General features: G+C 58.1%; 1 protein-coding gene across 2 annotated transcripts in view; it reads right to left on the reverse strand.

Moving 5' to 3' along the window:
* Positions 1–2,798: 2,798 nt before the first annotated feature.
* LMX1B (LIM homeobox transcription factor 1 beta) overlaps positions 2,799–16,329 on the reverse strand; it is a 75,590-nt gene continuing 62,059 nt past the window's right edge. Inside the window, exons 3-8 of one of the 2 annotated variants that reach the window (XM_081279795.1) lie at positions 10,262–10,494; positions 8,496–8,677; positions 8,236–8,313; positions 8,034–8,100; positions 6,968–7,132; positions 2,799–6,697 (exon numbers count right to left, since the gene is read on the reverse strand). In XM_081279795.1, coding sequence (XP_081135921.1) covers positions 6,540–6,697; positions 6,968–7,132; positions 8,034–8,100; positions 8,236–8,313; positions 8,496–8,677; positions 10,262–10,494 — 883 coding nt within the window. In that variant the 3' untranslated portion in view covers positions 2,799–6,539. The remainder of the gene's footprint in view (positions 6,698–6,967; positions 7,133–8,033; positions 8,101–8,235; positions 8,314–8,495; positions 8,678–10,261; positions 10,495–16,329) is intronic. The other variant, XM_081279796.1, reaches the window with a different exon arrangement.

Below are 16,329 nucleotides of genomic sequence, written 5' to 3' on the forward strand. Positions count from 1 at the left end.
GGTCATGTAGGTGACTGCAGGTTTAGTGCCGAAATTCAAAATTCAAACCAAGCCCTGATCTGTCTTGGGGATTTTGTAACAAAACGCCCCAAGGTTCGAAAAGGAGGTGAGAAATGAAAGTGGAGTGCGGCCCATGAAAAGCCACCTGGATGTTATGCTACAGAAGGGAGATGCGCCAGGAGCTGCCTGCCAGATTCTGTGCTGAGAGCTTTTTGTGCATCACAGTTGCTGATCAGAAATAGCAACTCTTGGGACCCTGATGGGGCACACCAAAGGTCTCAAGAATTGAAATGCACATTTTCTTTATCTAGAGAGTGGGTACCAAAGTTTTTGTTTGATTATTCCTGTTCAGGCCAGAAATATGTACTTTAGGCTCTTGTATTATTCAGTATTTCTTAGTGTGCTGACGTGATTCCCAGCTGAACTGGAGAACAGGATGTGCCAGGCATCCCTTCCTGCCTGATTGACCCTGGTGTGCCCTGCATGGGGCACAGGCAGCACCAGGGATCTCACCTCCTGCCATGCCTGATCTTTAGATTCTAAATTCATCCTGGTGTGCCCCCCTTCTCCATTCCTGCAGCTCCCACCTCCGAGCCTTTATTCCAGCTATTCCTTTTTCCTGGATGACCTTCCCATCTCTGCTTGCTCCACCTTGACCTATCTTAGAAGGCTGAGCCCAATGCTCCCTCCTCCAGGAGGGGTTCCCTGATTTCCCAAGCATGACTGATGACCCGCCCTGCTTTGAGCCCTTTACATCTTCCTCCTAACTCCCTGCTCTGCCCAGGTGGATGTGGGTCATGGGGTAAAGAGCAAAGGAGGCGAGCAATGCAGGGGCTGCCTCCCTTATTCAGTCAAGTTCTAGGGGTTAGGAGAGTCATGAGACTTGCCTGAGACTTGTCATGAGATTTTAACCTTTCCTGAGGTCAAAGCCAGGAACAGAATCCCAGTCTGTGAGTGTCTGGGGTTAAGATCTGCCTGGGGGACATGGTGGCTGAGACAGAAGGATCACAAGGTTAAGGCCAGCCTTGGCATCTTAGTGAGGCCCTAAGCAACTTAGTGAGACCCTGTCTCAAAAAAATAAAAAGGACTGGAGATGTGGCTCAGTGGTAAAGTGCCCTTGGGTTCAATTCCCAGTTAAAAAAAAAAATCTGCCTGGCAGAGTGTCTGGGGACATTTAGAAGCAAAATCTGGCCATAAAAAGAGGGACTCTGGGGACAGGCCTCCTCCTGTGTCCTCTCTTGTGCCCAGGGACTCAGCTTGTATTCCTCCCCCATCTCCTGCCTTCACCTTCTGGGCTGGGGGCCGGGGAGAAGATAGGCAGGTGCCAGGGGAAATGGATTAGCACAGCCCTCACCCCGAGCATATTTTAGTGACAGGATTTTAAATGGTTGCTTTAGGCAAGAGAGTTGGCAGCCCACTGCTAGTGAGGGGTGGAGTGTGGAGGGCCCTCTCCCATGAACCCAGGCCTGGGGCGTGGACACCAGTGCTTGGTTTAGTCCAGCCTCTGCTGTGAAGTCTGAGCTGGGCCACTTAGTTTCTCTGAGCCTCAGTGAGGCACTCTGGAGGTAGGAGAGTTTCCTTGTCCCCAGGTCCCTGGACCTGACCTTGGAGGATCAGCTCACAGGGCTGTCTTGGGGACAGCTTGAGGTGGTAGCAAGACCAAGGATTTGCAGCCAAACTTCGCTTCCAATCCTGGTTCTTCTACTCCCCTCGGTTTTATCATATTGAGCTGGTCACTTGCTCCTTTGACTCTTGGCTTTCCCTACTGAGTGGGGTCCTGCCTCTCAGGGTTGCCAGGGGCTCCAGTGAAGAAGTAAGTTGAAGTCCCTGGAGCCAAGTGGCTGCCTGAATCACCCACTGTGAATAGGGAGCCCGGAAGAGGCCGAGGGTGACGCTGCCTCTAGGGGGCGCTGGCACTCACTGGCAGAGGGAGAGACCCTGAAGGTGGTTTCAGGCGGTCCCCACCACAGGAAAGGGGAGGTCTGCCAAGGAACGGTCAGAAGGAGGGTGAATGAGAGGATGTAGGATATCAGGTCTGTGGACATGAGACCCACTGGCGTAGATGCACAATGAGCTACCCATGTGCAGACATACGAACACCTGGGGGACATCAGCCTCTCCTCTTACACCCCATCTCAGTGACCAGCGACCAGGACGTTACCTCCGCCAGTCAGCCTAATCTCATCCCATCCCCTCCAGGCCCGACTCAGCAGCAAGACCCCAGATGGTCTGGCCCTGCCTCCAGGCCCATCGCTGCTCCCTGAACTTAGCTGTCCTTGCAGGTCAGAGTCCTGACGCTTGCCCGAAACACTCACAGACACCCTCACCACCCCTGTGCCCGCTGTGCCAGGCAACTGCAGGTCAAGATGGAGCTTCTCCCAGGAAGCTTTTCATGATGCTGCGCCCTGGGACAAGGCTGGCTTCAGCTGTCTCTGTCCTGGAGCAGACACCACCCATCCTTGGTTCTCAGCTTAAGGGACCCTTCTCAAAAACCAGTTGGGAGATGGAATGATTGAATGATGTCTGTCAGGGGGTGGGACAGAGCCGGGTGGGACGAGTGCGCCCCTCTTAAGACCGAGGTGACTCAGCGATGGGCTAGGACAGGACAGAGGAGATGAGGATTATGGGATGAGGTTGGGAAGACCCTCTTCCTTGACCTGCTGTCCCTGGCTAATGTCACAGGCAGGACTGGCTCAGCCCCCCAGCCCCCAAGGAGAGGCAGCACAGGTGTGTACAGGTTGGTTTATTTACAAATATACCGATGTCTCATCTTTTCTTGTTGTTTCCATTTCCTGCTTTTGTGGGAGGAGGCAGAAGGTGAGTGGAAGGCGGGGGTGGTGGTGTGGTAACGCTAATAAATAATTTAACAATGACAAGTTATTAAATAAAATGTGTGTGGGGATGGCAGGGGGCAGTGAGTCTGTACACGGAAAACGGAGGGATGCCTGTGGCCTGCTCCCACGCCTGCTGTGTTGAGCCCCCGTCACCCTGGTTTGGGACAGGGGCCCCGGCCAAGAGGCTCATTGGCAATGGCACCTTCTGGTGCCACACAGTGTGCCACACCTTCCCACTCCCCCGATCCCAGGCTGCGTGTGCCTGGGAGCCCCGTGAGCACTGGGCGTGAGTGTGTGTGCGTGAGCGTGGAACCCTCCCCAGGGCAGAGCCAGCCCCAGGCTGCAGAGTCTCCGCACCCCAGCTGGTGCCCAGAGCTCAAGGCCGGGGCCAGGTGGGCTTTTGCCAATCCCCTAGGCTCCTGCGTGAGTGGTGAGGGGACAGACATCCAGATGAGTGGGCAGGGCAGCCTCACTGCCAGGGGCTGCAGAACCCCTAAAGGAAAAGAGGCTGCCCCCAACCCCATGTTGGGGACCTGACCCCGGCAGGACTTGCTCATGTGGACGCGGTGCCTGGACTCTCCTCGTTCACCCCCCAGGAACCCCTCCCGGACCCTGGCCCCCCGCCTTCTCCTCCAGGTTCTGCTGGCCCCTTGCAACCACAATGTCCCCATCTCAGCGGCCTCCATGGATCTCCTGGGATAGCACAGCAGTGGGGAGGTCGCCCTGAGCAGGCAACGGGGTGGCGAGGTGGAGCAGGCGTCCTGTGTCTCCTCTGCACTGACTCATGCTGCCTGGGGCAGGTTCCTTCCCCTGAGCTCCACTCCCAGCAGAGAAGTGGAACCTGGTCCTTCTCCAAGACACCCCTGTCTATCCCTCACTTTCTGCCTCATCCCCCTAGGAACCAGAGTTCTGCCCTCTTCCCTGGGGCTTCCTGTCCTAGCCCGGATAGTGCTCATGGGTCCACACCAGGCAGGGCTGGGGAGGTCCTGGTCACTCCTTACCCCTCCCCATGGGGGCTGCACTTCCTCCATGGTGCCCGTGAACCTGCTCATCTCAGCTTGCCCCGAGCCCCAGGGCGCTGAGTCTCAGGTTCCTTGCCTAAAAAAATGGGTCCCTAATATCTGGGCATCTCCTAAGAGAGAAGCCCTCCATGAAGGCAGCAGAGGCCAGGGCTGGACTCAGGGTGGGAAGAGGTGGCTCTCTGGGCCAGCAAGTTCACTAAGAACAAGGCAGGACCCTGACCTGGAGGCCAGTCACATGCGGGGGGAAGGGGGCTGGCACAGGGCTCCTGTTTCTACCTCTGGCTCTGACACTTGCTGCAAGGCCTGGGGCAGGCCTCTCTTAGTTCAGGTTTCTAGCTGCGACATGAGGGCTGAGCTACATGACCCACTGTTGGTGATCCTTCCAACCTAGAGGGTGTGGAGGAGAAGGGCCAGGTCTCCTGGGGGCTGGGGTGTCTTCCTCTGAATCTGCCTCAGGTGTCCTGGGCACAAGTCAGCCTGTGCATGTGCCAGAGAAAGGGGAGGATGTCAGGAAGGGGGCATGGCTGGCCCAGACCTAGGTGGGCAGAGGCTGCAGAGGACTGAGGATGTTAGCTGAGGCCCCTGGCAAGGTCCTTTTTGTAATGAGAAGAGCACAGAAGGGCCAGGCTGGTTGCCTCAGCCTGAATGGTGATGCTGAGCCACATCTTTCCCTCTGACAGCTCTGTCTGGTGACAAGCAGGATGGGGTGAGGAGACTGGAGGAACCAAGGTCTCCCCAGTAGACAGAGGAGCAAAACAGCACAGCAGGTTGGTAGACTTGGAGGATTCCAGGGGGAGCCAGGGAGAGGGGCCTGAAGGTGGGGGGAGACCCCTCGTCATCCTCATTTGCTCCAAGGTGGGACTTGGCAGACCTTAGGGTGGTGGCCTTGGGCTAGACTTTAAATTTAAAGGCAGGGTTGTGAGCACCTGGACAAGGACACAGAGGTCACTGGGGGCCAGTGAGGGCTCTTTGAGGACCATCAGCTTGCCCTTACTTCCTCCTCTGACAGGATGGAGTTGAAAGGATGGGGCAGGGGCATGGATGCCAGGGTGCCCGGATTCCATCACCCAAGGAGGACTGGTTTATGGGCCAGTGCTGAACGGGGACAGGCTCCCGTGGCCCTCCTGCCATTCCTCTAACGGGCAGAAGTGTCCAGGGGGAGGGAAAGTCAGTGGTCACAGAGTTGGGTTGCAGAGAAACTGCACAGGTTGGCTGAATCAAGTAAGAGGAAATGTAACCAGAAACAAGCTGGGGTCCTCTAGGTGTCTAGACAATGAATGTCCCCTCCCATCCCACCTGCTCACAGAGAACAGGTGTGGCTTAGTCATCACATTTGTGCAAAGCCTAGGGGATTTGTGACAGAGGGGAAGTGTGAGTTTCCAAGGTCAAGGGGCCCAAACCACTCAGGCCACATTAGCCAGAAGGGGTCCTGAAGTAGGGAAGGCCGTGGGCCTGCTCACAGTGGGCCTGCGGAGAGTGGACTTATGGCTGCCCACACCTTCAGAGGGAACGAGCGCTGCAGCCCACCCAGGGCGCAGCTTTAAGAGGAAGAGCTGGAGAAGGCTGGCACTGGGAAGCGAGGACTAGGGACTGGGAGACACAGAAGCCGACCAGCAGGAAGGCCACTGGCGGGCACTAGTCACTGGAGGCATGTGAGGAGGGCAGAGGAGGCTGGGAGGGAGCCAGGTACCAGTTGGCAGGCCCAGCAGGCGACTTTAGAGTCCCTTTCCACATGGAAGCTCTGCTGTTCGGCCTGACTCTCCCTGTGCCAGGGACTCCGACTCTGACCTTGGAGTTGGCTGGGTCTTGGGCTGACTCACCTGGGCCAGGTGAGGGTACACCTGGGTCTACACATCTCAAACCCAACCCTGCCTCTCCTCTTCCTCCCTCTCCAATTGCTCTTGAGAAGTCCCTGTCCCTCATGGCCCCCTTTCCCCTTCCGACAAGGCAGACCCACAGAACATCCCTCCGCCTCTTTCAGCAGTTCTAAGGGTGTGGATGTGTGTGTGTGTGTGTGTGTGTGTGTGCACACGTGTATTTTGCATGGGGGGTGCCTGGAGGTATGCATGCATTTGCATGTGTGTCTGTCCCTTTGGGTCTGCCTGTCACACCTGCTGGGCTTCTCCCCACTTCCCTCCAGGCTCCGGCTTGAGGAGTGGCCCTGGGCTACCTGGGACCTCAGAAGTGGCCCCTGTGCTCACTGGAGGGAAAGATGGGCACAGTGCGGGCGCTCTATGCCCACGGCTCTCAGGTACCAGGCACTGACTGTGTCACATCATCATCGTCCTGGGGTGACATGGGGGGGCATGGAGGTTGGCTGGACACAGAGAGGACGTTTAAAAAAATAGAGAGAATTTACGCTTCCCAAAAAAGAGATGGGGAGGGAGAAGGCGATGGAGTCGAGGTGGGGCTGGGAGGCGAGTGGCTGTCCGAGAGCTCTGGGTCCCTGGGGGTGACAAGGTCTCTGTGGGCAGGACACAGCTCCTGCCCCGGCTGCGCCCATCTGCCTGTCCGGCTGTGCCCAGCGGACACGTGCGCCAAGCCCAGCCGGCTGAGGGGAGGGCACCGTATGGCTGTCGGTAGAGTCCGTGTGGGCGGCAGGCCAGGGCCGTGTGGAGGCTGCTGAGGCCAGCGTTCTCACCCCAGGCCCTGTGCCCAAGCGTCCCTGGGGCCCAGCTGGCTCTCAGGAGGCGAAGTAGGAACTCTGCATGGAGTAGAGCCGGTCGATGGGGTTCCCCACGCGGGCCTGCAGGGAGCCCACGTCCGAGGAGCCCAGGAAGCAGTCGCTGAGGCTGGTTAGGGAGGTATCGCTGTCGATGTCATGGAAGATGGAGTCGTTCCCTGGGGGACAGGAGGGGCGTCAGGACCAGGTGCAGGCAGGGGCTCCTGGGGGCCCCATCATCCCTGCAGGCTCTGTGGCCAGAGGCCAGGAAAGATAGGACGGCCTACCGGCCAGTGTGTACCCAGAGACTGGGGCGCTGGCCGTCAGGAGGGAGCAGGTGGCTGGGTTGGCCTGGGCCCCTGGGCAGCAAGTGGTCATCATGGCCCCAAGCCTGCCTGGCCAGGCCGGGGTAGGGGCAGTGCTAGGGCAGCGGGGGTTGGGTGGCTTACCATAGGGGTTCATGTGGTCACCTGGCATTTGGGGTGGCGTGAGGCCCTGCTGGAAGGGGTCGCTGCTGCCGTAGGGACTCTGCTCCATGGCCACGATCTGCTGCTGCGGCGGGGCCAGGGGCGTGTAGGAGGCCATCATGCCCTCCATGCGGCTTGACAGGACCTCTGGGGACAGTGCATACCTTCACCAGCTGGCCGGGCAGCTTCCGCAGATGTCCCCAGGAGTCCCTTATGACCTCCTCGGGGCTGCCCAGGGGCCCGTCTCTGGCCTAGACAACCCATACATCGGACTCCCCAGCACCAGATCTACTATGGCTCCAGTTCCCTTCCAGGATCTGGGCCCCACCTGGCCTTCCCCACCTGGCCTTCCCCACCTGGCCTTCCCCACCTGCTCTGCCCGCCCCAACCCCAGCTCAAGGTCCTCAGGTGGCCAGGGTGGCGGAGCCTCATCAGACAATAGCAATCCCACCTGGCCCTGCATCTGGGAGCACCAGAATGGGGCCTGAAGCCAGGCCAAAGAGGCCCAGGAAGGCGTCTGGAGGGAGGAGCCCCAGCCCAGAGTGACCCAGAGAGCCCCTGGGGAGGGGCACACCAGGCTGGGGCAGGGAGCAGCAGCCAAGGGCAGGATCCGAAAGTCCCGTCTGTGGGGTGGGCATGGGGAGACAGGGGCCAGCGTGGGAGGCAGGTGGAGGGTGGGCAATCGTGGGCGCGCTTTGGGGGCTGAGCTGAGTGTCCCCTGAGGACATCAGGAGTGAGGGATGGTCTCGGCAGGGAGGGACTGTGGGGAAAGACTGGGGGAGGCAGACACAGGCCCAGCAACTGGGGGGACAGGAGTCAGGAGGGGTCCTGAGAATCTCTGTCGAGGTCATTATGGGAAAGGCAGCTCTTTGGAGGGGACATAAAGGACATGAAACCATTCCCTGACCAGTGACAATCAGAAGCAGCCAGGGCGGGAAGGAGGTTGGGGTGTTGCCTGATTGTGGGCAGCAATGTGGAAGAACACAGGGTGTGACAAGCGTGGGGCGTGGGACTTTCTCCGGGAAGGTGGGAGGGTCGTCGGGCTCACCTTGGCCCAGCCGCTGGGAGTTCTGCTGCTCCTGCTGCTGCTGGTGCCGCCGCGCCAGCTTCTTCATCTGCAGGGGAGCGTCGGTCAGGCCTGCCTGCCCCGCGCTCCCCCATGTCCCCCCACCCGCCTCCCTGCCCTCACTCACTCCCAGCCCCCCATGTCTGGGCCCCAGGAGCACCGGGGGCAGGAAGTGGCCTCTCACCTTTGCTCTTTGGTTCTGAAACCAGACCTGGACCACGCGTACGCTGAGGCCTGTCTCAGCTGCCAGCGTCTCTCGGACCTGGTCCAGAGAGAGGAAGACAGGTCAGGCCTGCAGGGACAGCTGGGAAGGGACAGCTGGGTGGGGGATTGGGGAGGTGAAGGGCCATCCTGCCCCCAGCAGGAGCAGAGGCGGTGGGGCCTGGATGGGCAGCAGGGCAGCGGGTCTCGGCCCCCGCCCGGCCCACCCCAGCCGCCACTCACCTTCCGGCAGGGCTTGGACGAGACCTCAAAGGAGGCCTTGAAGGCTCTTCGCTGTTGCGTGGTGAGGATGGTCCGGGGTCGCTTGGGTCTTCGTGGGTCCTTCCCATCGTCCCCGCTGCCCTTGCTCTGGCTGCCCTGCCCCTTGGCCGGCTTCATGTCCCCATCCTCGTCCTCACTCTTCACTGTGGGGGACACAACCCAGCCTGTCAGGTAGGGCTGAGGGGCAGTCCTAAGTCCTAGCTTGTAGCCTCAGGTGACAAAGGTGACATGACACCTGACAAGATCCCATCTCCATCTGCTGACACCTGCTATGGGTGCCCAGCACCCCGGGATCAAGAGCCCTCCTTCCCAGCCGGCAGCCTGCCTTGCCGGGTCCCAGACGTATAGGGTGTGCTCACATTCGCACGCAGGGCAGGTCTGCTGGCCTCTTAGGGCTGATGGACACCCTTAAGACAGATGATGGCATCTGTGGCCCAGGCTGGCCCTAGACTGCCCCCAACCCATCTTGCCTTGGACCCTCCTTATCCTGTGGACCTCTGTCACCCTAGAGACCTCAGCCCAGCATGCTGCCTTCAAGAGAAGTCTCCGCTGCACTAGCTGCGTGCCCGCTGGGTGTGGGGTGATAAGAGGAGAACACAAGGGGCCTTCTTTCTTGAAGCTTCCAGGGACTAAGATTCGACTGACAAAGGACATGTACCACACGTCCTCACGCCAGAGTACACATGGCAGTGGTGTGCATGTGCATACATGGAGGAACACTCACTCTCTGACACGCACATGCAGATTAGCAATTGGCCCACAGCAGCCCATGCCCATGCCGCTCACAGACACAGGCCAGGGGCACATGCCACAGGCAGGGACACATAGGCCTGCAACACTGATCATGTGTTTCATGATCACACATGCAGTGTGAAAAGCGTGTGTTCACCCAGCCACACACCCACACCACAAGCATGTGCAGCACTTCCGTTCCCCTGAATACTGGGCTGCAGCGATGCCAGCCCCAACGGGCAGCCGAGCCTCCCCACCCCGCCTACCGCCAGGCCACCTGCTGCCCTCGCCTGAGCTGGGCTCTCTCCTCCAGGCCTGTCTTTCTCAGATCATGAGCCCTGTGGAGGGGCCGGTCTTCCCTCTCCCAGGCCTGGCACGAATGGGCAGTGGCACAGCCTGGCCTCTGCTCCTCAGGGGGAGCTTGGCAGCCGCAGGAGGGGCTGTGGTGATGCCCTGCCCAGGGAAGACAGCGACAGAGGGAGAAGAGCCCACTACCTCCGCCAAGGCCCCCACAGTGACAGATCCCTGTGCATGCAGATACCGTGACTGTGGGGCTCAGGATGCCCCTGAGGGGGCCAGCCACCTCCCCAGCCTTTTGCACATTACACAGTTTGTGCATATGTCTGTGTGTGCACGTGGGCAGTGGGTGGGAGTATGTGCACAAACACACAAGTGCAGCCATGAGTGCCTGGCTGTGTGTGTCCGAGTGTGTACGCCTGTGTGTACCTGGGTAGGGTTTGCATGTTGGACGCGTGAATACATATTCACACCTGTATGCATGTATGTGCGTTCGTGCTCCCAGGCGTGCCTGTGTGTGTGCAAGTGTGATCACATGCTCGTGTCTGTAGGGTCATGTGATTCAGGGCCAGTGTCCGGGTGCATTTTAAGCCCGGGGTGGTGTGCACGGTAGTGTCCGTGTGCTTGTGCGGCGGGGGTGTGTTGTCCTTGCGTGGCTCAGGTCCCTGCTGAGGAGCTGGCCCAGGGACAGCACTCACCAGAGTCGGACTCATCGGGGCTCACGGAGCTGAGCAGGTCCTTCTCCTTCTCGTAGTCGCCCTTGCACAGCAGCTGGCCTTCCTTGAGCACAAACTCGTCACCCTTGCGCAGCTGCCGCTCGCACACGCAGCAGCAGAAGCAGCCCAGGTGGTACACGCACTCCAGCGCCCGCATCACGAACTCAGTGGGTGCGATCTTCTCCATGCAGCCACTGCACTTGGCCGCAAAGAGCCTGCCAGTGCACAGAGTGGGCGTGTCGGCTGGGCCCAGGGTCTCCCAGAGGCCACTGCCTCCAAGGACCTCTCCCTCCTGCCACCCGGACCCCCAAGCCCACATGGGACAGACCCTCCTTGGCACAGGGCTAGGCAGTGGGAGGGCCCTGCAGGCCTACTCTTCTGCCTGGCAGGTTCAAGTGACCCAAGGTGAGTCCTGGCCTGGGTGCATCTGCTCAGGGCCCCTCCACCCAGAGGCATGGTGGCCACTAGAGGGCAGTGTGTAGGGTCAGTCCACCTTCCCCCAGGGCAGGGTGATTGGGGGCGAGGGTCCCACCCATCCCAATTCCCTACTTTGCCTCCTCCCTACTCCTCCCTCAACCCCACATCCGTGCATCCCTGATCCTGTCCAGCCTTTCAGCCTCGGGCCCTCCCCTGCCTAAGTAGCTGCCCCAATCCCCTCCCCAGGCTCCTGGCTACTCTAACCCCTCAACCTTCTCTCACCTGACTCCCCAACACAGGATCCAGAAGGATCTTTTTAAACAGATGTCTGATCTTGCTGCTGCCTGCTCCACCTTCTTCCCGGCTCCCTAAGTCCCTTAGAAGAACATCAAGTGCCCAACTTGGTGATCAGGGGCCCCATGGTCCTGCCTCCTCCTTCACCACCTTCTGTGCTTCACAGAACAGCTGCTGTTTCTTCAAAGTGCCATCATGGTGGCCTTTCGACATGCTCTTTTCTGTGCCTTGGTTTGACTGACGTCTTATTAACCTGGTTTCAGCTCAGGCATCGCCACAGTGGGGGTTGGGGCAAGCACACCGTGGCAGCCATTTTAGCATTTTAGCAGACAGGAGATAAGCCCCCGAAACAAACCTATGGGGCAAGAACCTGAACTGGCCCCATTTTAGAGATGGGGACACTGAGGCCCTGAGGGGAGCATCGGAGCCAGATGGGTAGTCAACATGGGGGCCACTCCCAGCCTGGACTTGATCCAGTCCCTCCATGACAGAGTGGCTCCTGCTCCCGTCTCTGGAGACAACCCTGGCGGGGGTCTCTGCCTCTGGCTGGGGGGCTGGGCGATAGGCCCCTCCTCTGCTGGCTGCTGACCGCTCCCCCTGACACCCCCCCTACCCATCACGCGCCCTGCTCTGTGGGAACTCGGCCTCAACAACACTTTGATGGAAAAATTTATGAAGAATCAAATTATTGCTGCTGGGAGGGAATTAAAACCATTTTTCATTCCCTGCGTCCCCGGGCCACGTCTGCAGGCGCCACCTTGGGAGCGCTGTGCGCATCCCATCCCTCTTTATGGCCCGCCATCGCGGGCAAGGATTACAGCTGCAATTCTCCACTAATCGGCTCTGGAACAGGAATGGCCATAAATGTGAGGCTCTGGGCCTGCCACCCTTCCCGGGGCTGCCATGCACCGCCTACGGCGAGCCACTGGGGTGCAGTGGACAGGGCCAGCTTGAGCTCTGCCTGCTGTCCTAGCACTAACCAGGACGCTCAGCTTGGAGGCACCTCCAGGTTCTCCGGACACCCACCTCTATTCTTCCCGGTGGGCTCCTACTCATCCTGCAACGCCCAACTCCAATGCCACCTCCTCTGGGAGGCCTTCTCTGATGCCCCATCTAGGGGAAGCGGCCTCCTCTGTGCTCCCCTGAGCTCTCCTCTGGCCTCAGCTCACTCTGTTGTAAAATGGGACATCAACAGGACATCCCTCCGATACGTGGCCAGGATGTGATGATCCTGAGCACATAACCCCGTAAGCATCACTGTGGAGTGGCCATGCACTCTGAGGGCGCCCAACTCTACTGAGGTCCTACGAAGCAGGGCCTGGTTCCACCAGATCCTCAAGGAGGCCCCTGCATGTTTGAGGAGAGGCAAGCATAGGCCTGGAGCCTGCGCAGCTCAGGCTGAGCTCTGCACCCCAGGCAAGCGGCCGCCTCCAGCTCACACACTGCAGGTTTTGCAAAGGGCACACCAGCTGGGTCTCAGCTCCAGGTCTATCCTTTGACTGGATATTCTTGTTCAGAGCACAACCTACTCAATTGTCCGTGGCAGCTGCAGGGCACCTCAAGGATTCTGGCTGACTAGCTACCTCTGCTAAGGACTTGCAGAAGCAAATGACCATGGAGGATGCTCCTGCCCTGTGTCCCTCCCTGGCCCTCTGTACCTGACCGAGGGACCCCCACTGAGGTCCACAGGCTGCCCTTGAGCAGACAGACACAGGCGGAGTCTTTGCAGCAATGGCAGGGCCAGGTCCCAGGCCAGGGTCAGCACATCTTGGGTGGCTCCCAGAGAGGAGACCTCCTTAGGCTGGGGGTGGGGGTGCGGGCTGGTGACCCGCATTCGCGGTCGAATCCACCATGCTGGCTGTTGAGAACAGCGCGCTAATGCCTTGGCAGCAGGGGGTGGATTGCTACTTTCTCCAAACTCATCAACACAATCTATTATTAATACTTCTCCAAAGGCTCGGTGCCGCCATTACGGAGGCAGCGCCAGCCACTCGGGGCGTCATCTGTTATCTAGATTGCAAAAACCCGGGAAATAAAACAAACGGCACGCACTTTATAAACGGAATGTGCCATCCGTTTGGTCTCCAAGCATCTCTCCACCCAATAAAACATCGGGGGGGACGCATGAAATACTCACTCCCAATTATGGGGCTGCCTTTGTCTATGTGCAGTGCTGGGGTGAGAGCTGTTAACGGGGTGGGGGTGGGGGTGGGAGGGGTTGGGGGCACCAGTGGCTCCCCTCCTCTCCGTGAGCCCCATTTCCTCTCTCTGATTCTCCCACCATGGAGGGCCTGGAGCAACCAGCCCCCAGGAGGTGTGAAGAGGCAGGCCAGCCAAAGGCAGGGAGGGGGCCCTGCAGTGAGAGGACGTGAGGGTCACACTGGCTCTCCCACTTGCTGACTGGTGACTGGCTCTTACTGAGCCTCAGTTTACTTGTCTGTATAATGGACTCAACACCACTGCCTGCTTCTCAGCACAGAGAGGCAATGAGTTCACTGTCAGCGTAAAACAGTGAGCACAGAGGGCAGAGCCTGGGGTCCATCCCGGGCAATGGCTCTACCTCTGAGCTACATACCCAGCCCCTTTTAAAACTTTTTTATTTTGAGACAGGTCTCCCTAAGATGCTGAGAGTCTTGCTAAGTTGCCGAGGCTGCTCTTGAACTTCTGATCCTCCCGCTTTGACCTCCAAAGTCACCGGGATCACAGGTGTGTGCCCGGCAAGTTGGATGCATTCAAAGCCTTTTGGTTCTGTGCTAGTATGGAGGAGGCTTTCGCCAATATCTGCCCTTCTTTTGTCTCACTTGTATCCCAAATGTCTTCATGGGTCACCCCTGTGGGGTCTCCATGATTCCTGAGGCCTTCCTGACACTGGAGGGGTTTTCCAGTCCCAGCTTCTGTGCCCCCCTTGGTTCAGGCTGACCTTTCCAGCTTCAGTCTGGCCTGATCTGGGTGGAACACCCCTGGCTTCAGGATCTGGGGGGTCTCATTAGCATTCCAGAGGAGTGCTCATGCTCAGAGATCATCCCCCTGCGTCACCTTCTTAAGTCCCCAAAGGACCCCAAAAGGAAGAGCCATCTCATCACCGTTTTATAGATGAGCACACCAAGGGCAGGGGCAGGCTACTCCTTCAAGGTCACACCCAGCCTCCCCAGTCTCCCTCCCTGCCCTGGGAATCCCAGGGTGTCCTGCATTCTGGGGACCATGCCTGTGTCTGTGAACTGTCCTGGGAGGGGCCCGATAGACCCCAAGTGCTTACTACTCAGAAGGTGGGGCTGAGTGTCTGGGGTTTTTTGAAAAACAAACAAACTGAACATCCCGACACACACACACACACACACACACACACACACACGCACACACGTGTGCACACACACACACACACACATGCATCTTCTGTGCCGTTGCTGTCCCTCTCCTGGAGGATCATCTGGGATTGTGGGGCAAGACATTCCATCTGTAGGGACATCCCTCCCTTGAAGAGTCCCAGGCTGTGAGATCACATCTCCAGCTCTTCTCAGTTTTTATTGGTTTATTTGTTTAATGCTCAATTTATTAAACTCATAAAGCTAATAAACAAAACTCTGAAAACCGTTTTTTCAGAAGCATTCAAACATGGATTACAGATCTGATTCATTTCTCCTAAACCACAGATGACTGCGGAGATACAGGAGTTCCGGGGATCCTTAGCCCCCCCCCCCCCCCCCCGTGACCCTGGCTTCCTAAGGACACTCTGAGCAGTCTTCACCCCAGATCTGAGTGTCCAGATGGCATGCACTGGGCTTGGGATCCTGGCTCTGTCACTTCCTAGGGCTGGGACTTTGTACAAGTCCCTTCTCCTCTTGAGCCTCCGTGTCCCCGTCTGGGGAATATGATAGAGGCACCTGATTGGGTTAGGCATAGGGGATGGGCGCATGGTTGCCATTTCCCTCTATTATCTCAACATTCCTGGCACCCATTCACCTTTCTTGCTAGGTGGATGCTCCCTGTCTCCTCCGCATGGGGTTACCATTTGCTTATCCCAGCACTGCACTTTACAGTTGATAGAGCCCTTCGTTGAATTCCCAGAATAACCCTCACTCCAGGTTCATCCTCTACCCTCAGTGGGCCTCCTCCGCCCCCCCCCCCGCCCCCGCTAGCCTCAGTGGTGATTCCCACCCCCCACCCTTCTAACCACCACACTGACCCACCCAATGGGCACCGATGCTTCTTATTCCACAAAAATAGGCTTGGTCTTGCCGCCTTGCTGTTGTTAGAAAGTGTCCCCCAAAAGCCATATGTTTGGGCCCCAGCCCGAGATGCTACTGGGAGGTGGTGGAACCTATAGGAGGGGGGCTAAGGGAAGGAAGTTATTGGAGGTGTGCCCTTCAAGGATATTGGGACCCAGTCTTCCTTTCTCTGTGTTTCCTGGCTGTCATTAGGTGACAGCCACCCACTCCTGCCATGAGGGCCGAGCAACCATGATCTGAAGCCTCTGACACCCGAGCCACAAATACACATATTTTCCTTTTTGCAAGTTGATTATTCAGGCATTTTGTCACAGCCACAGAAAACTGACACATCAAGTCAAATCAGACTTCAAACCTCTTTGCTTCAGGATGTCTAAGAACAGCCAATAATTTCAAAGTAAATCCTGAGACTCAATCGTGGCACTCAAGTCCCCACCTGTCCCTGCCACCCCTAGCAACCAGGCTTTTCATTACTCCTAGAAGGGAGCAAGGCCCTTCTGGCCTCCTCAGCACTTAAAATGCCCTGTGCTGGCAAGGCCTGCCTTTTCTGTCCCTTTCCTTTGCATCTTAGTGAATTCCTCTTCACCTCCAAGGCCCATTTCCAAATGTCACCTCCTCCGTGAAGCCTCTTCTGATACAGGTCCTGCCACCCTCCAGCTGGGGACAAACCCACTACTGATCTAGAACGCAGAGGCTGGATATAATCCACCCCCCACCCCAGCTCTGGCACTGAGTTAGGGGGTGCCTACTGAATGAACATACAACCTTGTAAGGAACGAAAGGTGCGGCCAGGTGGAACAAGAAAACATTAACCACTCAGCTTCTAAGGGCTTAAACACGCCGCCAGCTAACAAGATAAGTGGATATGCCCTCCCTAGCCCCCCCTCCCCGCACAACTACACATTTTCTTCATCTTTTATCACTGGAATTCCATACTTGGTTCCTGTTGGGCTAGCAAACCACCTCTCCACACTGCGCCCTCACTACTAGCACCCACAAAAGACCCAGGGGTGCGTGTGCATAATGAATGACTCCCCTGACCATAAGTGACTGGACCAGGTCTGGACTTCTGAACCTACCCCACCTCGGAGTGCGCGCCTTTCCACATCTCCA

This window comes from Spermophilus citellus (assembly GCF_964194105.1).
Source record: "Spermophilus citellus genome assembly, chromosome: 2".
In the NCBI taxonomy this organism is placed as follows: Eukaryota; Metazoa; Chordata; class Mammalia; order Rodentia; family Sciuridae; genus Spermophilus; species Spermophilus citellus.